Source organism: Suillus plorans (assembly GCF_016647745.1).
Source record: "Suillus plorans strain S12 chromosome Unknown HD556scaffold_17, whole genome shotgun sequence".
NCBI lineage: Eukaryota > Fungi > Basidiomycota > Agaricomycetes > Boletales > Suillaceae > Suillus > Suillus plorans.
The window spans coordinates 495,451-508,589 of NW_024537401.1; the positions used below are offsets into that span (position 1 = coordinate 495,451).

Below are 13,139 nucleotides of genomic sequence, written 5' to 3' on the forward strand. Positions count from 1 at the left end.
ATGCCCTCTACCCACTGGTGGCCAGCTTCCCAGCTGGATTTGTCTTCATTGCATGCGGATGCGTGCAAGAATCTAGGCGCTCAAAGCCCATCAAATTACCTAGTAGCCGAAGATACTAGCTTAGGGTCACAAAGAAGAATAAGGCAAAAGCAGAAGGCAGCTGCGACGGACAAGTCGGATCTAGTTGAAACCAGCAGCCGACGGCCAGCTACTTTCATATTGATAAACCGGACTTCTTTGTGGAGCTTGACAAACAAAAGGGTCCCACTTGTTAGCGCGCAAAGTAGCGGCAGGCTCCCGCTCGTTTGACACATGGCATATTGGTGAAATGTACTTGATAAGTGCCACTGTCTTCATGTTTGACCTCGCATACTGATTTCTCGAAGTGATGCAAATTCAGCAGGCTCCGCTAAGCTTAGGGTTATTTCTTGTCTTTTCGAATGACTGGCTCAGGATGATTCCGATCCCATTCTTTGCGATCACACGTTACTCGCATGCGTCTCTTGGAGATGGAACACGAGGACACCTGTCTTCAATGCTTTGCTTCTTTAGCGCTCTAACTGTCAAACAGATCATGAAATTTGCGACACTTCGATTTCATGCGAAATTGAAATGGCGCTATTCATCAATGGCGTGTCCCTCTTCTTCAGTAGGCTACATGTTTCAGAGGTGCGGTATCCTCCCGTACTGTGCAGAGTGTTGCCGCATGCGGCACATGCACACCGTGTCCACGGGCATACTTTGGTCGGCACAATATAAAACCTCGCTGTTGCAAGGAATCCTATCTAACATCTTACATACTCCAGTCACTGACCAACTTCCTCGGAATCCAAACCAATCCCACCCACGATTGTGATGTCATTAGTTGAGCGTCAATGACTCCAAAGCTGCCGCGTTGCTGAGTTTGAATTCAAGGCACAGCAATCGTGTCCATGTCCCCCGAGCTGTAAATGTCACACCGGCCCCGGCACGGGCAGGAATCTGGTTGTATGCATCGGTTCGTGTTTTAACTTGCAGTCTCAGATAATTTGAATTATTGAGGTCTGCAGACGGGACATCCAACAAGTTTGGCACTAAAGTATGTTGCACCTACCTCTTACGGTGATGCGTTGCGACTATATCTGTACTCAGAACACCAATATCATCCGACTGTGTAGTAATATCGTCAAGAATGATAAACAGTTAGTGTGCTACCTTACAGGCGTGGGAACATATGGAAGACCTGGAGGCCTCGCGCACGCGCGATTGTTGGAACGGGCCACGAATATCTTGGACCAAGCCATTGCCCAGTGAGTACCGTGTATTTGACCTTCTATGATTCATAGTGACGGTAGTGAAGTAATGTCAGCCGATCGATTATGAACGCTTATAGATGGCTCGCAGACAGGTACCATGATGGTGACAAGATCTTCCTGTTTGGTAAGTCCCCTGATAGTCTCATTTGTTTTGCTACAAAGCGAGGCCAGGATTTTCAAGAGGTGCATACCAAGTTCGTGCTTTGGCGGGAATGATCCACGAAGTATTTATCGATTGATTCACGAGTTGTATTCTTGTTCATTTTTCTTTCCTCCGATAGGTGGGGCTCATCATTCCCGGCAACAAAGACCAAATTCCCTAGTGGGTACTATAGATGACCATTCTTGAACTGACCGGCTGATTTTCGCAGCGCCTTCAAGTATTACTCTGCCATTAAGAGTGGGAAACTCAAGGATATTAGTCTTGCAAAGGATTTTAAACGGACCTTCTCGACGAGCGCGTCGGTATATTTCGTCGGCGTATGGTGAGTATTCGAGTCGTTCCCGAATGTAGCCATACCAGCATTTCTGACGGACCATCCAGGGACACCGTGTCGTCTATTGGTATTAATAGCTTAAGGAATTTGCCGTCTGCCAATACATGCGATCACATTCGCTACTTCCGCCAGGCACTGGCCCTAGATGAGCTCAGGGTAAAATTTCTACCTGAGTATGTCTGCGGTGGCATGGGCGAACGATCCAAATCAAAGCCAGGGCTACCTCCCTCGCACGAACATGTTAAGGAGGTTTGGTTTGCTGGTAATCATTCGGATATGTATGTACCCCTTGCACTAGGATGGAATATTTTAATAACTTGTTCCAGCGGAGGCGCACGCAGGGGAAAGGCAGTCAGTCACCTTACCTTGCAAGACATGCCTCTACTATGGATGTGTGAAGAAGTTCTCGCGGCCGGACTTCTGCTAAACAATTCCAATATAGACTTCGCATACGAAGACTGGCGTGGACACAATATCAAAAGCTCTTTGAATGTCGCATGGTGGCTCCTTGAGGTTTTGCCGATCATGCATCGTCGCCACGGTGACAACAACCAGTATGCCACACTGAATGGAAAGGTTACTTTATCTGACTTCCATGTTCAGCACAATTTTACCACATCTTGGAAGAGGCCGTGTCATCTTTCCTGGTCAAAAGCTCCATGCGTCGGTTCTATTTCGTTCCAACTACCAACCAAAAGCAGTTTTCTGGAAAAGTTTCATGCAATGGCCTGAAGCGATTCACTTTCACTTTGCCTATGACCAGGAACAATTAGGCCATGCTTGGGAAGTTCCTTTCAAGCGCTCGACTGCTGAAGCTTTTATTGGTACAATTCACAAGAAACACACCCTGAATTATGTTGATCGCTTGGCCTTCATGTGTTCATTTGGTGAGATCTCAGACGATTTTGACATACTGACCTGATCTTAATTGCAGAACTCGGAGTTGAAGCGGCGCGGAAGGTGAATGCACTCGAGACGCTAGAAGCCTTGCTTAGCATTCATGGCAAAACTACCGCGGACGTTAAATACGCACCAGATGAGAAGGAGGAGACATCTCGCATGTCGGACCCGAAGAACATAGATACTGACGCGGCCAAAGAAGAACGCATCAATGCTCGTAAAGAACGCATCAATGCTCGTAAAGTGCGCCTCAGCGCATTCGTCGCGTACTGCGCACTCAGTATGTCTTGCTTTTATATTGCTGCCTCGACGAACACTCAGAAATGCACAGTCAAGGGCGCGGACGAAGACACGGAAAGAATACTAGACGGTCTTGATGTTCCTACCATGCTCCAAGACACGGAATACCAAGGCAGAGCCTGTGCGGCTCTTCCGGCTCTTTGCAAGATCAAAACACTAAGAGAGAAGCTCCTCAAAGAGGATATGGTTGATCGAATCGTCGACCTGTGTCGGAACACCGGCGAAAACAAACTAATCGCGATGAGGACGCTGTCATACCTCGCCCAACGCTTTGGTTAGTTGCATTATTCATCTGAATCGTTTCGAACATGCCCCCCTCATATGCGATCGAACTAAAGATGATGCATCCCCCATTATTTCTCGACATTCCGATTTCATCGATACAATCCTTATTATGTTGAGAGAAAAATGTAAGTCTTCACCTCTCAATTCGTTCCTCTTCCACATTTGTATCTCAGCCCCGATCGTTGTCGTTCCTGCCTTAAAGATCTTGGCAGCTGTGGCTGGAAATAGTCAGTCACGAATAGATTCACAGGAATCAGCATGTTCAAATATATTGTGTCCAGGAAACTTCGGAGAGATCCGAGGGGTAGCACTTATGAAACGACTCGAGAACTTGATCAAGCGTCGTGAAATCTCTGTCACTCCGGCTGCAGTCGCTGCATTATGCGAAATTTGTCGCAAGAGTCCAGGTACACACCCTTCCCGTTCCTATGATCAATGCTGATGTTCTTCCGAAAACAGCACTCCGTGCGGAGGCTATACGCCGCAATATCCTTGTCACATTGATCAACCGGTTTGAGTTCGATAAGCAAGGTTTGAGCGGCGGACTACGCGGCTTGATATTGCTTGCTGAATCTGGTTCGTATCTGAAACTGCTTAAGAAGACCCTGCTCACCATGTGACTCAGCGTACATACGCTACGATCTCGCACAGGGTCCGCACATCGGAAAGCTAGTTGCGTTTTCGAGAGATAACACAGTGGAAAAAAGCAAGGAGGCGACTGAGGAGCTCAAGGCGCTATCAAAACACAGTACGGTCTATAAGATGCTTGTTGCAGGAAAACTGACATTTGTCTCAGGTGAACTCCGCGAACGAATCATCGCTGAAGGAGGCCTGGATAGCATAGTCGATAATTTAGCAAAACCAGACCACGCATTATTTGCTGCGGATGCGCTTTTAAATTTCATGAAATACGGTGAGTGCTCTGAGACATCTTATCAACAAATTTGACTGGGCTATGTTCAGACGAGGCCAGGGAACAGATACTGAACACTAAAGTGGACCTGCATTTGCTGCAGATGATTGATGGACGCATATTTGACGGGACCATTCACCGGACCATTCACCGGAAAGGCATAGATATCCTTGCGGAAATATTCAAAAATGGTTTGGCAATCTGGATTCCTGCGGTCTATGCGGTTCTTACGAGTTGTGCAGATTACCTGCGATCCGTGATGTTAAACCCAAAGAATCCACCATCTTTCGATAACGGTTCTTGGAATTTCGGCCGCAAGGATGCACCCCATCAGCGACTCAAGAAAGCGGCAAAGTACGTCCTGGAGAAGACATTGCGCAGACAAGTCAAAAAGGCAACGGATGGTTCCGATAGCCCCAAATACTCGACAAACGTCATTGGGATTTTGCGCAAGATGATCGAAACATTTCGGCCTGACTCTGTTCAGAATAGCGCTATCAATTACCTGCGCATTATTGCTGATTACGGTTAGTTTGCGTGTTGCTGTCGAGAATGCACACTAATTAAGATACAGAGGACGCACGTCTTGCGATGGTTGACGTCGAAATCATAGCACCTCTTTTCCGGTGTCTTAAAGTCACGGATGTGGACATCGAGGCTCTCAATGATGTTTTAAAAAAGATTGCGCCTGACGGTGAGAGTCTCAAGACAACCCTTTGCGCAACACGCTTATGAAACGTCAGAATCGCTGCGTCGTGAAATTACAAGGGATGACAAGATACTGGTTGAAATGCTCAGTAGTCATTATCCTGGCGAGGTTCTCCGCATGACTGCCACATTGGAATTGTTATTGTCCAATAGTAAACGCTCGCCTGATTCCGAGATATAAAAGAAAGCTAACAACACCTTCAGGAGAGATACGCAAGAAAGTCCGGGAGATGGATGAGTACCAACACCTGAAGAGGGACACATTGCACTACTTAGATCCGCATCACCACCCCCATGAACATGGTTGGTTGTTCTGCAACGTCTTCTTTCGACGTGCTGAAGCTTGCTTTTAGATCAGTACACCTCTGCATCCCAGGCCATCACATCGATCATCGGGATACTTGACAGATATGATACAAGTGACAGAACAACGGATCCTCTCTCCTACTTGGATCCGTATGAGTACCCCGACGAAATTGGTCAGTTACTTTGCAAAAATCCGATTTTGTCATGCTGAAGTCACTTTTAGATCAGTATATGATCTAATGCAGTCGCAGGGCAGGTAACCAACGTCGTCTCGACGATCGCGAAGACCAAGTATAGGATGACGATGTCACTACCAGGATGTAGTAACAACACCCCTCTACTTCAGTGTATTAGGTTACATTTTGTTTAACCCACTTATCCCGAACAGCGTGAGATGAACTGTAGTTGACAGTCATTAACGGTCAAGCAATTGCCTGAATGAATCCTTGAGGGCCTATACATAAAATAAATGCGCAAGAGGCTCCGGGAAGACTTCATCGATGGACGGCCCCCTGCGTCATAAACACGGCTTAGCGTATACGGGGTGTATGATGGGGTGTAGACTTGAGGCCTGGAATAAGGTGACTCAGTGTCGGAATTGACCCAACACATGACATGTGTGCTATGACTAAGTTAGAGCTACGTCATGGTTGTACGGAGAATTGCGAGAGGTTAAGAGAGGCTGCGCAAGGGCGTCAAGGTGCAAGAGATAGGCAACAGAAGAATGTGGTAGGCCGCGGCGGACCTCCACGCTTCCGTCGGAGTCTCCCCTAGTCAACAAACCAGTCGTTCGATTATGACTCGACACTTCGTGGGAGTCAGCGATTCTAGATGCGTGAGACGAACTATAGCTAATAGACATACGAAAGGATGCACAATGGGTAGACTTAGACAGCCTGCGCTCTACAAGATTACTGAAAGGCCCAACCAGTCTGAAGTCAAAGTAAAAGAGACTATGAATCTTCGGCAAAAGAACTCTTTCTCCTTCTCTTCTTCGGTCGCATCGACAGCTTCGGATGCAGCAACTCAGCCTTCGGTGATTCGGGAGCAATGATGTTGTTCGAGAGTGTGACCAAAGACCTGCCAAGAATGCCAAGAACCGCGCCAAAGATGCAAGCGACACCGCAGAACATATAGATGGGGTAGAGTGTAACAGCTACACTGGAAATGATCGTGTATGGGGTGTAAAGTGCGACGTCCAATACGATATGGAAGACGAGTATAACCGGACCAAGCAGGCGGGATATAAGGGGCACGAAGATGAGTAACGGAGTGGCGAGCGCGACCACAAGTCGCGAGGCCTGAGACAAGAAAGTACGCAGAAGACTGAATGTCGCACGAAGTATGGGAATGACCTGCGTGATAGGCGGTTGCGTGCTGAGCTGCCCCGTCGGCAGTAAAGAGGCGGTCGCAGTGATGGTAGACGTCATGTTGGAAAACCGTTTAGCTTTGGTTCAGCTATCGGCAGTTGGATTATTGTCGTATGTGCGTTGTGACTTGGTCAGATCTATATAATGTTCATATATATTAGTATACAGAGCCGCGTGACATTTAGTGCACAAGACATGCCATCTCAGCAGTTAGACGTACCAAACAAATTCAAAGGTCGAGTGAAAGACCTTTGAGGGCGTCCACAGGCGTCCACTACTGAGTAAATGAAACGCCCAGCAAAAATTACGAATATTGATCGGAAGCTAATCGGAAGCGTGAAGTTTGTTTGAAAGCCGAACTTCTCCCGTTACTCAGCGAGATGATTTAAATTTTAGTATACTCTCACAGACCTATATCATGTACAATATTTTGATCATCTGCGAGAAAAAGTGTCCCCATTGTGATATTTTTTAAGGTTGGGTTACCGCATGCTACCATGATATGTGCATTCATCCTGACATCCTTTCAATCGACCGAGATCAGCTGGATGTCGCCACTGTCACCTGGTTTGGCTCCAGGACCAGGCACACGCCCATGCACCCATATATTTCTGTAGCTCCTTATAGCTCCTTATCTGCGCCAACGATGCGTCAGGCCCACATGAGGGGACGACATAAAATAGGCGAATCAACTTCTCCATTGAACTTGCAAGCGCTGGAAGGAAGTCACCTGAATCCACAATTCGCCTGCACCTTCACGTCCTCTCAAAATGAGTTTAGAGTCCTCCGGTGTACTCAAGGACCATAAACATGCAGGAGTTTCTGTGTCGACTAAGGATGTTGACACTGGTGCTCAGCTCGTCGCTGGTTTAACCTCCATTCTTGATCCCGAAGAGGCTTTGAGAATAAGGTGCGTTTCTGAAACTGTATGCACATCAACATCGTACGATTTTGTTCCAGGAAGAAGATCGATAGACATATCATGCCCTTGATGTGTGGTGAGTCAACTATTGTTTGAATCAATGATGATCGCGTTTGACAATCGCGGTCCAGCTCTCTACTGGTATGTTGACTGTATTCACCACGAATCAGCGCTCACTCGCGCACAGGGTCCAATTTATGGACAAGACAACCTTGGGTTCTTCGGCCATCCTTGGAATTCAGTAAGGGTCGTGTATCGAGACTAGCCAACCTGGTACTGACTCTGCGTTATCAGGGAGGCCACGCATCTGACTACGAATGAGTAAGCTGTTCTTATCACTTATCTTGGAGTTGACGCTTGACCCTGATGCTGAACTATCTTCAGGTACAATTGGTGAGAAGATATACACCACTCGATCTTCCATGTGCCTCATGTATCTTCCAGGCTTGGCACAGTGTTCTATCTCAGTTATCTTGTCTTCGAATACCCCCAGAACCTTGCCCTTCAAAGATTCCCGGTCGGGAAATGGATGAGGTAGGCTTCAAACACATCATCGATATGAACTTCGATGACAGCATATATCAGTATCAATATCTTCGTCTGGGGAACTGCACTTGCATGTCACGCAGCATGCAAAAACTTTGCTGGGCTTCTTGTTGTGCGCCTGTTGCTAGGCGTATGTGAGGGGTCGATCACTGCCGGATTCTTGATTGTCAGCTCCATGTTCTACACTCGGACGGAACAGACCCTACGGGTTGGTTATTGGTGTAAGTTCCCATGCACACATGATTGCCAAGCCAACTAATTAAGCGCACGCGCGGAACCTAGTTCTGATGAATGGCACTGGTGCGCTTACAAAATGTGATGCTTAATGTTGTCGCCTAAGCCAGCAAACTCTAGCACAAATTATCTCCGGTTTCATCAGCTTTGGTGCTTTGCACATCAATACCAAAGGCTTTCAACCGTGGCAATGGTTGGGCATTCCCTTTTATTCCACCATACTCTTTCTGATAGATCGCAGGCTCATGATCATCACTGGATTAATTACATTCATCCTTGCCATTTTATTCTGGTGAGTATATAGAGGTTTTCAGTTTTCCCTTTAATGAAAACATCACCGGATGAAGGTTCTTGTTCCCTGACTCGCCTACTAACGCCTGGTTCCTCACTCTTGACGAGCGGGCGAAAGCCGTGCAGCGCATTAAGGTACGCGCGTTAAACGAATTTGTATTATTCCTTGTTTTACATTTAGCGCAGGAAAACCAAACGGGAGTGGAAAACAAACATTTCAAGATGGAGCAGTACGTGTCCTATGCAATTGTGATCTCTCATTCCTCACATAAACATCACTAGGATGATTGAAGCCTTGACCGACCCCAAGACATGGCTCTTCGCCCTCTTCTCGGCTTTGGACAATGTGCCTAACTCACTGACAAACCAGCAGACACTCATCCTCGCTTCGTTCGGATTTAGCGCTCTACAGACGACTCTGTTGTCCTGTGTTCCTGGTATCATTGAAATCTTGGCAATCTTTACTGGTGTTCGGCTCGCTGCACGACGGCCCAATTCCAGAGCATATGTTGGTGCTATTTACTTCGTCCCAGCGTGGTTGGGTATCTTGCTAGTCAACCTACTTCCTTGGTCGAATCGGGTATGTGGCTTACTTCCGCGATCTACCTAGGTGTCTTCAACATCACTCATTGCACGATATTAGACTGGACTTCTGATTGGCCAGTACCTGAGTGCGTTTGATGCCTTGTGTGAGTTTGTATACTTATTGCTTCATAGCTGGGGTCAGTGTGCCTGGGTTCGTCCTGTCGCTGTCGTGGCTTAATAGTGTGACCGCTGGTCATACGAAGAAGGTAGGTGCTATGTAACTTATTGAAGTTATTCCTCAAGTTAAAATCTACCTACAGGTTGTTACTAACGCCATCATGCTCTCGGCATACTGCATTGGCAACTCAGCTGGCCCTTTCATGTGGAAAACACAATACAAGCCGCGGTAGGTTATTCTTCGAGTGACTCTAGGAAGGAAGGTTCGAATCACATGTGCAGTAACCACGTCCCATGGGCTGTGATTGGCGCATGTTACGTCGTCTGTCCGGTACTTCTCCTTATCATCCGTGCCGTTCTCGTCCGAGAGAACAAGATCCGTGATGCTGAGCCTGCTGACGATGAAGAAGAATACGTGATCGAGAGAATCACTGAGGATGGAAAGCGTGTAGAAATTAAGGTCGACAAGGTGGGTTCTCCGAATTGATTATCACCGTTTGTATACAAGGCTGATACCTTAACTTTACTAGGAATTCCTGGATTTGACAGATAGGCAAAACAGGGACTTCAGATACGTTTTGTAGCATTAAGCATGCGTAATCCCTCTGCACATTCACTGTTAAGTTTCTTATTCGTGTCGCCAATTCATCATACTCATTGATAACAGGACCTAGGTGGTATCATGACATTGGACACTTATGTATATGTCAATTACAAGAAACTGCACCCACTTGACCTCAGAAATAATAATATATACCTCGCGCCTCAAAGCTCAATGATATTTCAAGATGCCGACGCAGGGCTTCTGTAGACCGCGCGGATTGATCAACCCCCATCCGAAAATGGCTAGCTTAACGTGTAGAAGTATGAGATCACCGCTAGCCACCCTTGATCACATATGGGACAGCCATCGCACTTCCATGGGCCAATGGGCTCCGACGAGCGGACTGCTGAGATCCGCACGTGACTCAGTGATTGTGTCTAATGACATCATTAGTACACCTGTACAAACAAGGTATAAAACTTACACACGATAACCATACCTTAATAGCACGTTGGACTGGCACGGCTGGTGCCTCTGGCAGACGGAAGCTGGTGTGGCCTCAACCTAATGATGATGCCACTTACAAGTGGTAACAACGCCCGAAGGCACTACCCCTGACTACGCTACGTAGGTTGCAACCGCCTGCACCATTCTCGGAGGGGTACCGTGTATGGATCAATGATCACAGGCTCATCATAACTTTCTCAGAAACGGTGTCAGTTAATTATAGGCGTCGTGGAACGCTTTCATATGGCTTACCGGCCGGCCGAGGGCAACACTGTTCAACACCGCAAATAGTGTTGCCATCAGCATTTTCACCTCGACGTTTCGTATGCCAGGATGTTTCCCAGCAATTTGCCTCAACCTGGACCATTGAAGATAAATATTGTCTTCGCTCTTAGTCTCATTCTCCCTCTCGTCATATCTTTCTTGAATCCTACCTGGCGGTTCGCTCAGTTCACACCTCAACAACTCATCTATGGGAAGGATATTCTGCCATTCATCACAGCGTTTTGGGCCTCTCCAACACACACACTCGGTCACCTTTCGCGCTTTTTTCAAGCCGCTGTAGTAGCATGCTTTCCGCAGGCGTTACCGGTTCACATTTTCGCCTTTTGGGTTGTTATTGCTCTCGCAAGAACACTTTTTGGCTTTCTACTTTGTCGGAGCGTAGGATGGACATACCCCCAGTTATTCAATCACTGGGCGTTATATGAGACATCAAGCGGCATAGGTCCTGCACTCACTGCATACCTCATAACGCATGGTGCTTGGCCATGGACAAATTCTCGGCTTCAAAAGTATTGCAGTGATACTATGAAATTACTGACGATAATATGCTCATGTTTGACCCTATGCTGGCTCGACAATGCACCATGGACTTATTCCATGGCCTCTATAGCCTCTGTAGTGCTATGGCCTGTTCAGGCCACGAATACTACATCATCCCCACAATACCATCCCCACCACCTTATGGCGCGGGACACACGACGGTTGCGCACAGTCATACAGACTGCAGTGCTTTTCTTGCTCCTCATACTACTCGTGCATGTCATCCTTGCTACCATGGTCTTGAGCAAGATATCATTATACATGCCCACTTCTCCTCAAGGAACACACCCCTTTTTGGAGATCCTTATCCTTTCCTATCCCCGTTCGAATGACACAGCTTCCACCGACTCATTGCTATCGCAAACCATCTCCTCATATATTCCTTATATCGACTCCAACATGGTGCTCTCTGTATTCACACATTCCACTGCACACGCGTCATTCACTCAGGCGAAGGAGCTTTATGCTCAGACGCCTATTACATTCTATACAGACACGGACATACATATTGACTCATATCCAGGTCAGTATTTACATGTTGCAGAAGCGTTCCAGTGGGCTTCTAAGAAGGGCCCATCTCAGGCAGAATGGGTCATGCTCGTGGAAGATGATTTTCCGGTATGCGGCGAGTGGGGATGGCGAGGCATCCTCGGCGTGATGAATGAACTCCAACATGGTGGAAAATATGGAGGATTTGTTGGAACCGGTGGCAGGTTCGTGTCTCATATTCACGCGAACATTCTGTGTGCTGACGGTTGACCCTGTCTTTTCAGTGGCCTGATAATCCACCGCAGCCTGTTGCCCATTCTCTCACACATAATGCGTATACATGCTCTCCAGCACTCCCCAATCCCCCCCTCTGTGCGGTATCGGCCTGCAGACATCATCATACAAGATTGCCTTGTGGGAAGGGACTTGTTATGTCCGCGTAACTCGACATTGGTCATCACTTCTCGTCTCGTCATGGATCATATAGGCGGGAGTGCTAGCACCATGAAAGGCCGCGTGTATTCTGCAGACATGTGGAAATGTGGTTGGAGGCATCCGCTTCATGGCTTTACACAAGTCGATGTTGTACCGGTTTGATACAAGATTGGTTTAAAATACTTATCTTTCCCATGTCTCGTAATGGCAAGAGGTTAGATTCTCTATTCGGAAAATCACAACTTGTCACATCATGATGTATGTCCTGAACGTCGACGTGTTCTGATTTTGGAACTTCAGGTGTTTCCGTCAGACAGTCTACGGTCCAATCCCTGCTTATATACATCACTTCGTGCCTATATGATATTTGTTGTTGGGATGAATATGATTTCTACAACAGAATTCAGATACTGGCACGACTCGGATCAGCCGGCACACTGATCGAGAAATGGAATTATAACAGATGCCGATGATTTCATCATGACTCTTGACAACGACATCAGGGTCGCAGTTCTTCACTACTTCGGAGCGAATGTTTCTTCCACCGAGGGTGGCATAATATCTGCTCATCGACGAGTCGCCGGTCGCGACTCGCGGGGGATTGATACTGTGATACTGTGATTTCATCTTTTCCGAATATTTGTTCATCACGCTTCTTTATTTCGTGTTGTTCATGACTACTAGTCAGGTTCCCCGATGGGCTGTTGAACCCCTTGTCGATTGTTGTCACTTGCCAAGGATTTTTGGAGATTTGTAATGATACTACTACTACATACTACTACTAGGCTTGATGGTATTTGTCCGCTACATTGCCGATGAATATTTCCAAGCTTGACCGGCCCAAAAAATAACGCTGGTGAATACATGCGTCTAGATGGTTATCAATGCGTATGCAATAGTATGAAAACTCTGGAAACCATATGTGCTCGAAGATACAGTTTCCTTTGAAACGCCCAGACCGACCTAGGACCTGGAGGAGCAACAAATTTCGAAACATTTGGTGTATCATCGTGCAGCTACTGATGTCAGTGTGTTGTCTCTGCGACAAATCCGCATTTGGCGAATTTACC

At 47.0% G+C, this 13,139-nt stretch overlaps 4 protein-coding genes across 4 annotated transcripts; 3 read left to right on the forward strand and 1 right to left on the reverse strand.

Moving 5' to 3' along the window:
• Positions 1-610: 610 nt before the first annotated feature.
• HD556DRAFT_269894 (uncharacterized protein) lies at positions 611-5,512 on the forward strand. Its single transcript, XM_041310090.1, has 25 exons — positions 611-864; positions 916-997; positions 1,050-1,078; positions 1,132-1,289; positions 1,340-1,419; positions 1,467-1,519; positions 1,577-1,617; positions 1,667-1,780; positions 1,840-2,070; positions 2,119-2,346; positions 2,396-2,679; positions 2,727-2,972; positions 3,024-3,266; positions 3,331-3,402; positions 3,490-3,684; positions 3,737-3,853; positions 3,903-4,025; positions 4,074-4,190; positions 4,241-4,381; positions 4,433-4,717; positions 4,765-4,884; positions 4,934-5,050; positions 5,103-5,201; positions 5,252-5,377; positions 5,428-5,512. Exons 1-25 carry the CDS (start codon positions 856-858, stop codon positions 5,442-5,444), a joined length of 3,327 nt encoding a protein of 1,108 aa, XP_041162337.1. The 5' UTR covers positions 611-855; the 3' UTR covers positions 5,445-5,512.
• Positions 5,513-5,958: 446 nt separating this feature from the next.
• On the reverse strand, positions 5,959-6,922 carry HD556DRAFT_270464 (uncharacterized protein). Its single transcript, XM_041310092.1, has 3 exons — positions 6,795-6,922; positions 6,069-6,711; positions 5,959-6,011 (listed from the first exon to the last, which is right to left on the reverse strand). The coding sequence occupies exon 2, from the start codon at positions 6,632-6,634 to the stop codon at positions 6,158-6,160; it is 477 nt and encodes a 158-aa protein (XP_041162338.1). The 5' UTR covers positions 6,635-6,711; positions 6,795-6,922; the 3' UTR covers positions 5,959-6,011; positions 6,069-6,157.
• Positions 6,923-6,989: 67 nt separating this feature from the next.
• On the forward strand, positions 6,990-9,853 carry HD556DRAFT_1526118 (MFS general substrate transporter; the record flags this gene model as incomplete). Its single annotated transcript, XM_041309297.1, has 19 exons — positions 6,990-7,484; positions 7,535-7,572; positions 7,628-7,637; positions 7,684-7,737; positions 7,791-7,817; positions 7,881-7,889; positions 7,941-8,030; positions 8,082-8,263; positions 8,325-8,342; positions 8,397-8,469; positions 8,518-8,568; positions 8,624-8,702; positions 8,754-8,797; positions 8,850-9,147; positions 9,211-9,238; positions 9,285-9,358; positions 9,413-9,498; positions 9,552-9,738; positions 9,800-9,853. Exons 1-19 carry the CDS (start codon positions 7,345-7,347, stop codon positions 9,851-9,853), a joined length of 1,542 nt encoding a protein of 513 aa, XP_041162339.1. The 5' UTR covers positions 6,990-7,344.
• Positions 9,854-11,739: 1,886 nt separating this feature from the next.
• On the forward strand, positions 11,740-12,231 carry HD556DRAFT_1431217 (uncharacterized protein; the record flags this gene model as incomplete). Its single annotated transcript, XM_041304988.1, has 2 exons — positions 11,740-11,858; positions 11,919-12,231. 2 exons carry the CDS (start codon positions 11,740-11,742, stop codon positions 12,229-12,231), a joined length of 432 nt encoding a protein of 143 aa, XP_041162340.1.
• Between the last annotated feature and the right edge of the window lie 908 nt (positions 12,232-13,139).

Excerpts from the sequence above, each read along its gene's own strand:
- HD556DRAFT_269894 (XM_041310090.1), top strand. Across the intron at positions 2,347-2,395 it reads CGCCACGGTGACAACAACCA|CACAATTTTACCACATCTTG; the intron begins GTATGCCACACT and ends TTCCATGTTCAG. Across the intron at positions 4,885-4,933 it reads AAAAAAGATTGCGCCTGACG|AATCGCTGCGTCGTGAAATT; the intron begins GTGAGAGTCTCA and ends ATGAAACGTCAG.
- HD556DRAFT_270464 (XM_041310092.1), bottom strand. The coding sequence starts at position 6,634 with ATGACGTCTACCATCACTGCGACCGCCTCTTTACTGCCGACGGGGCAG.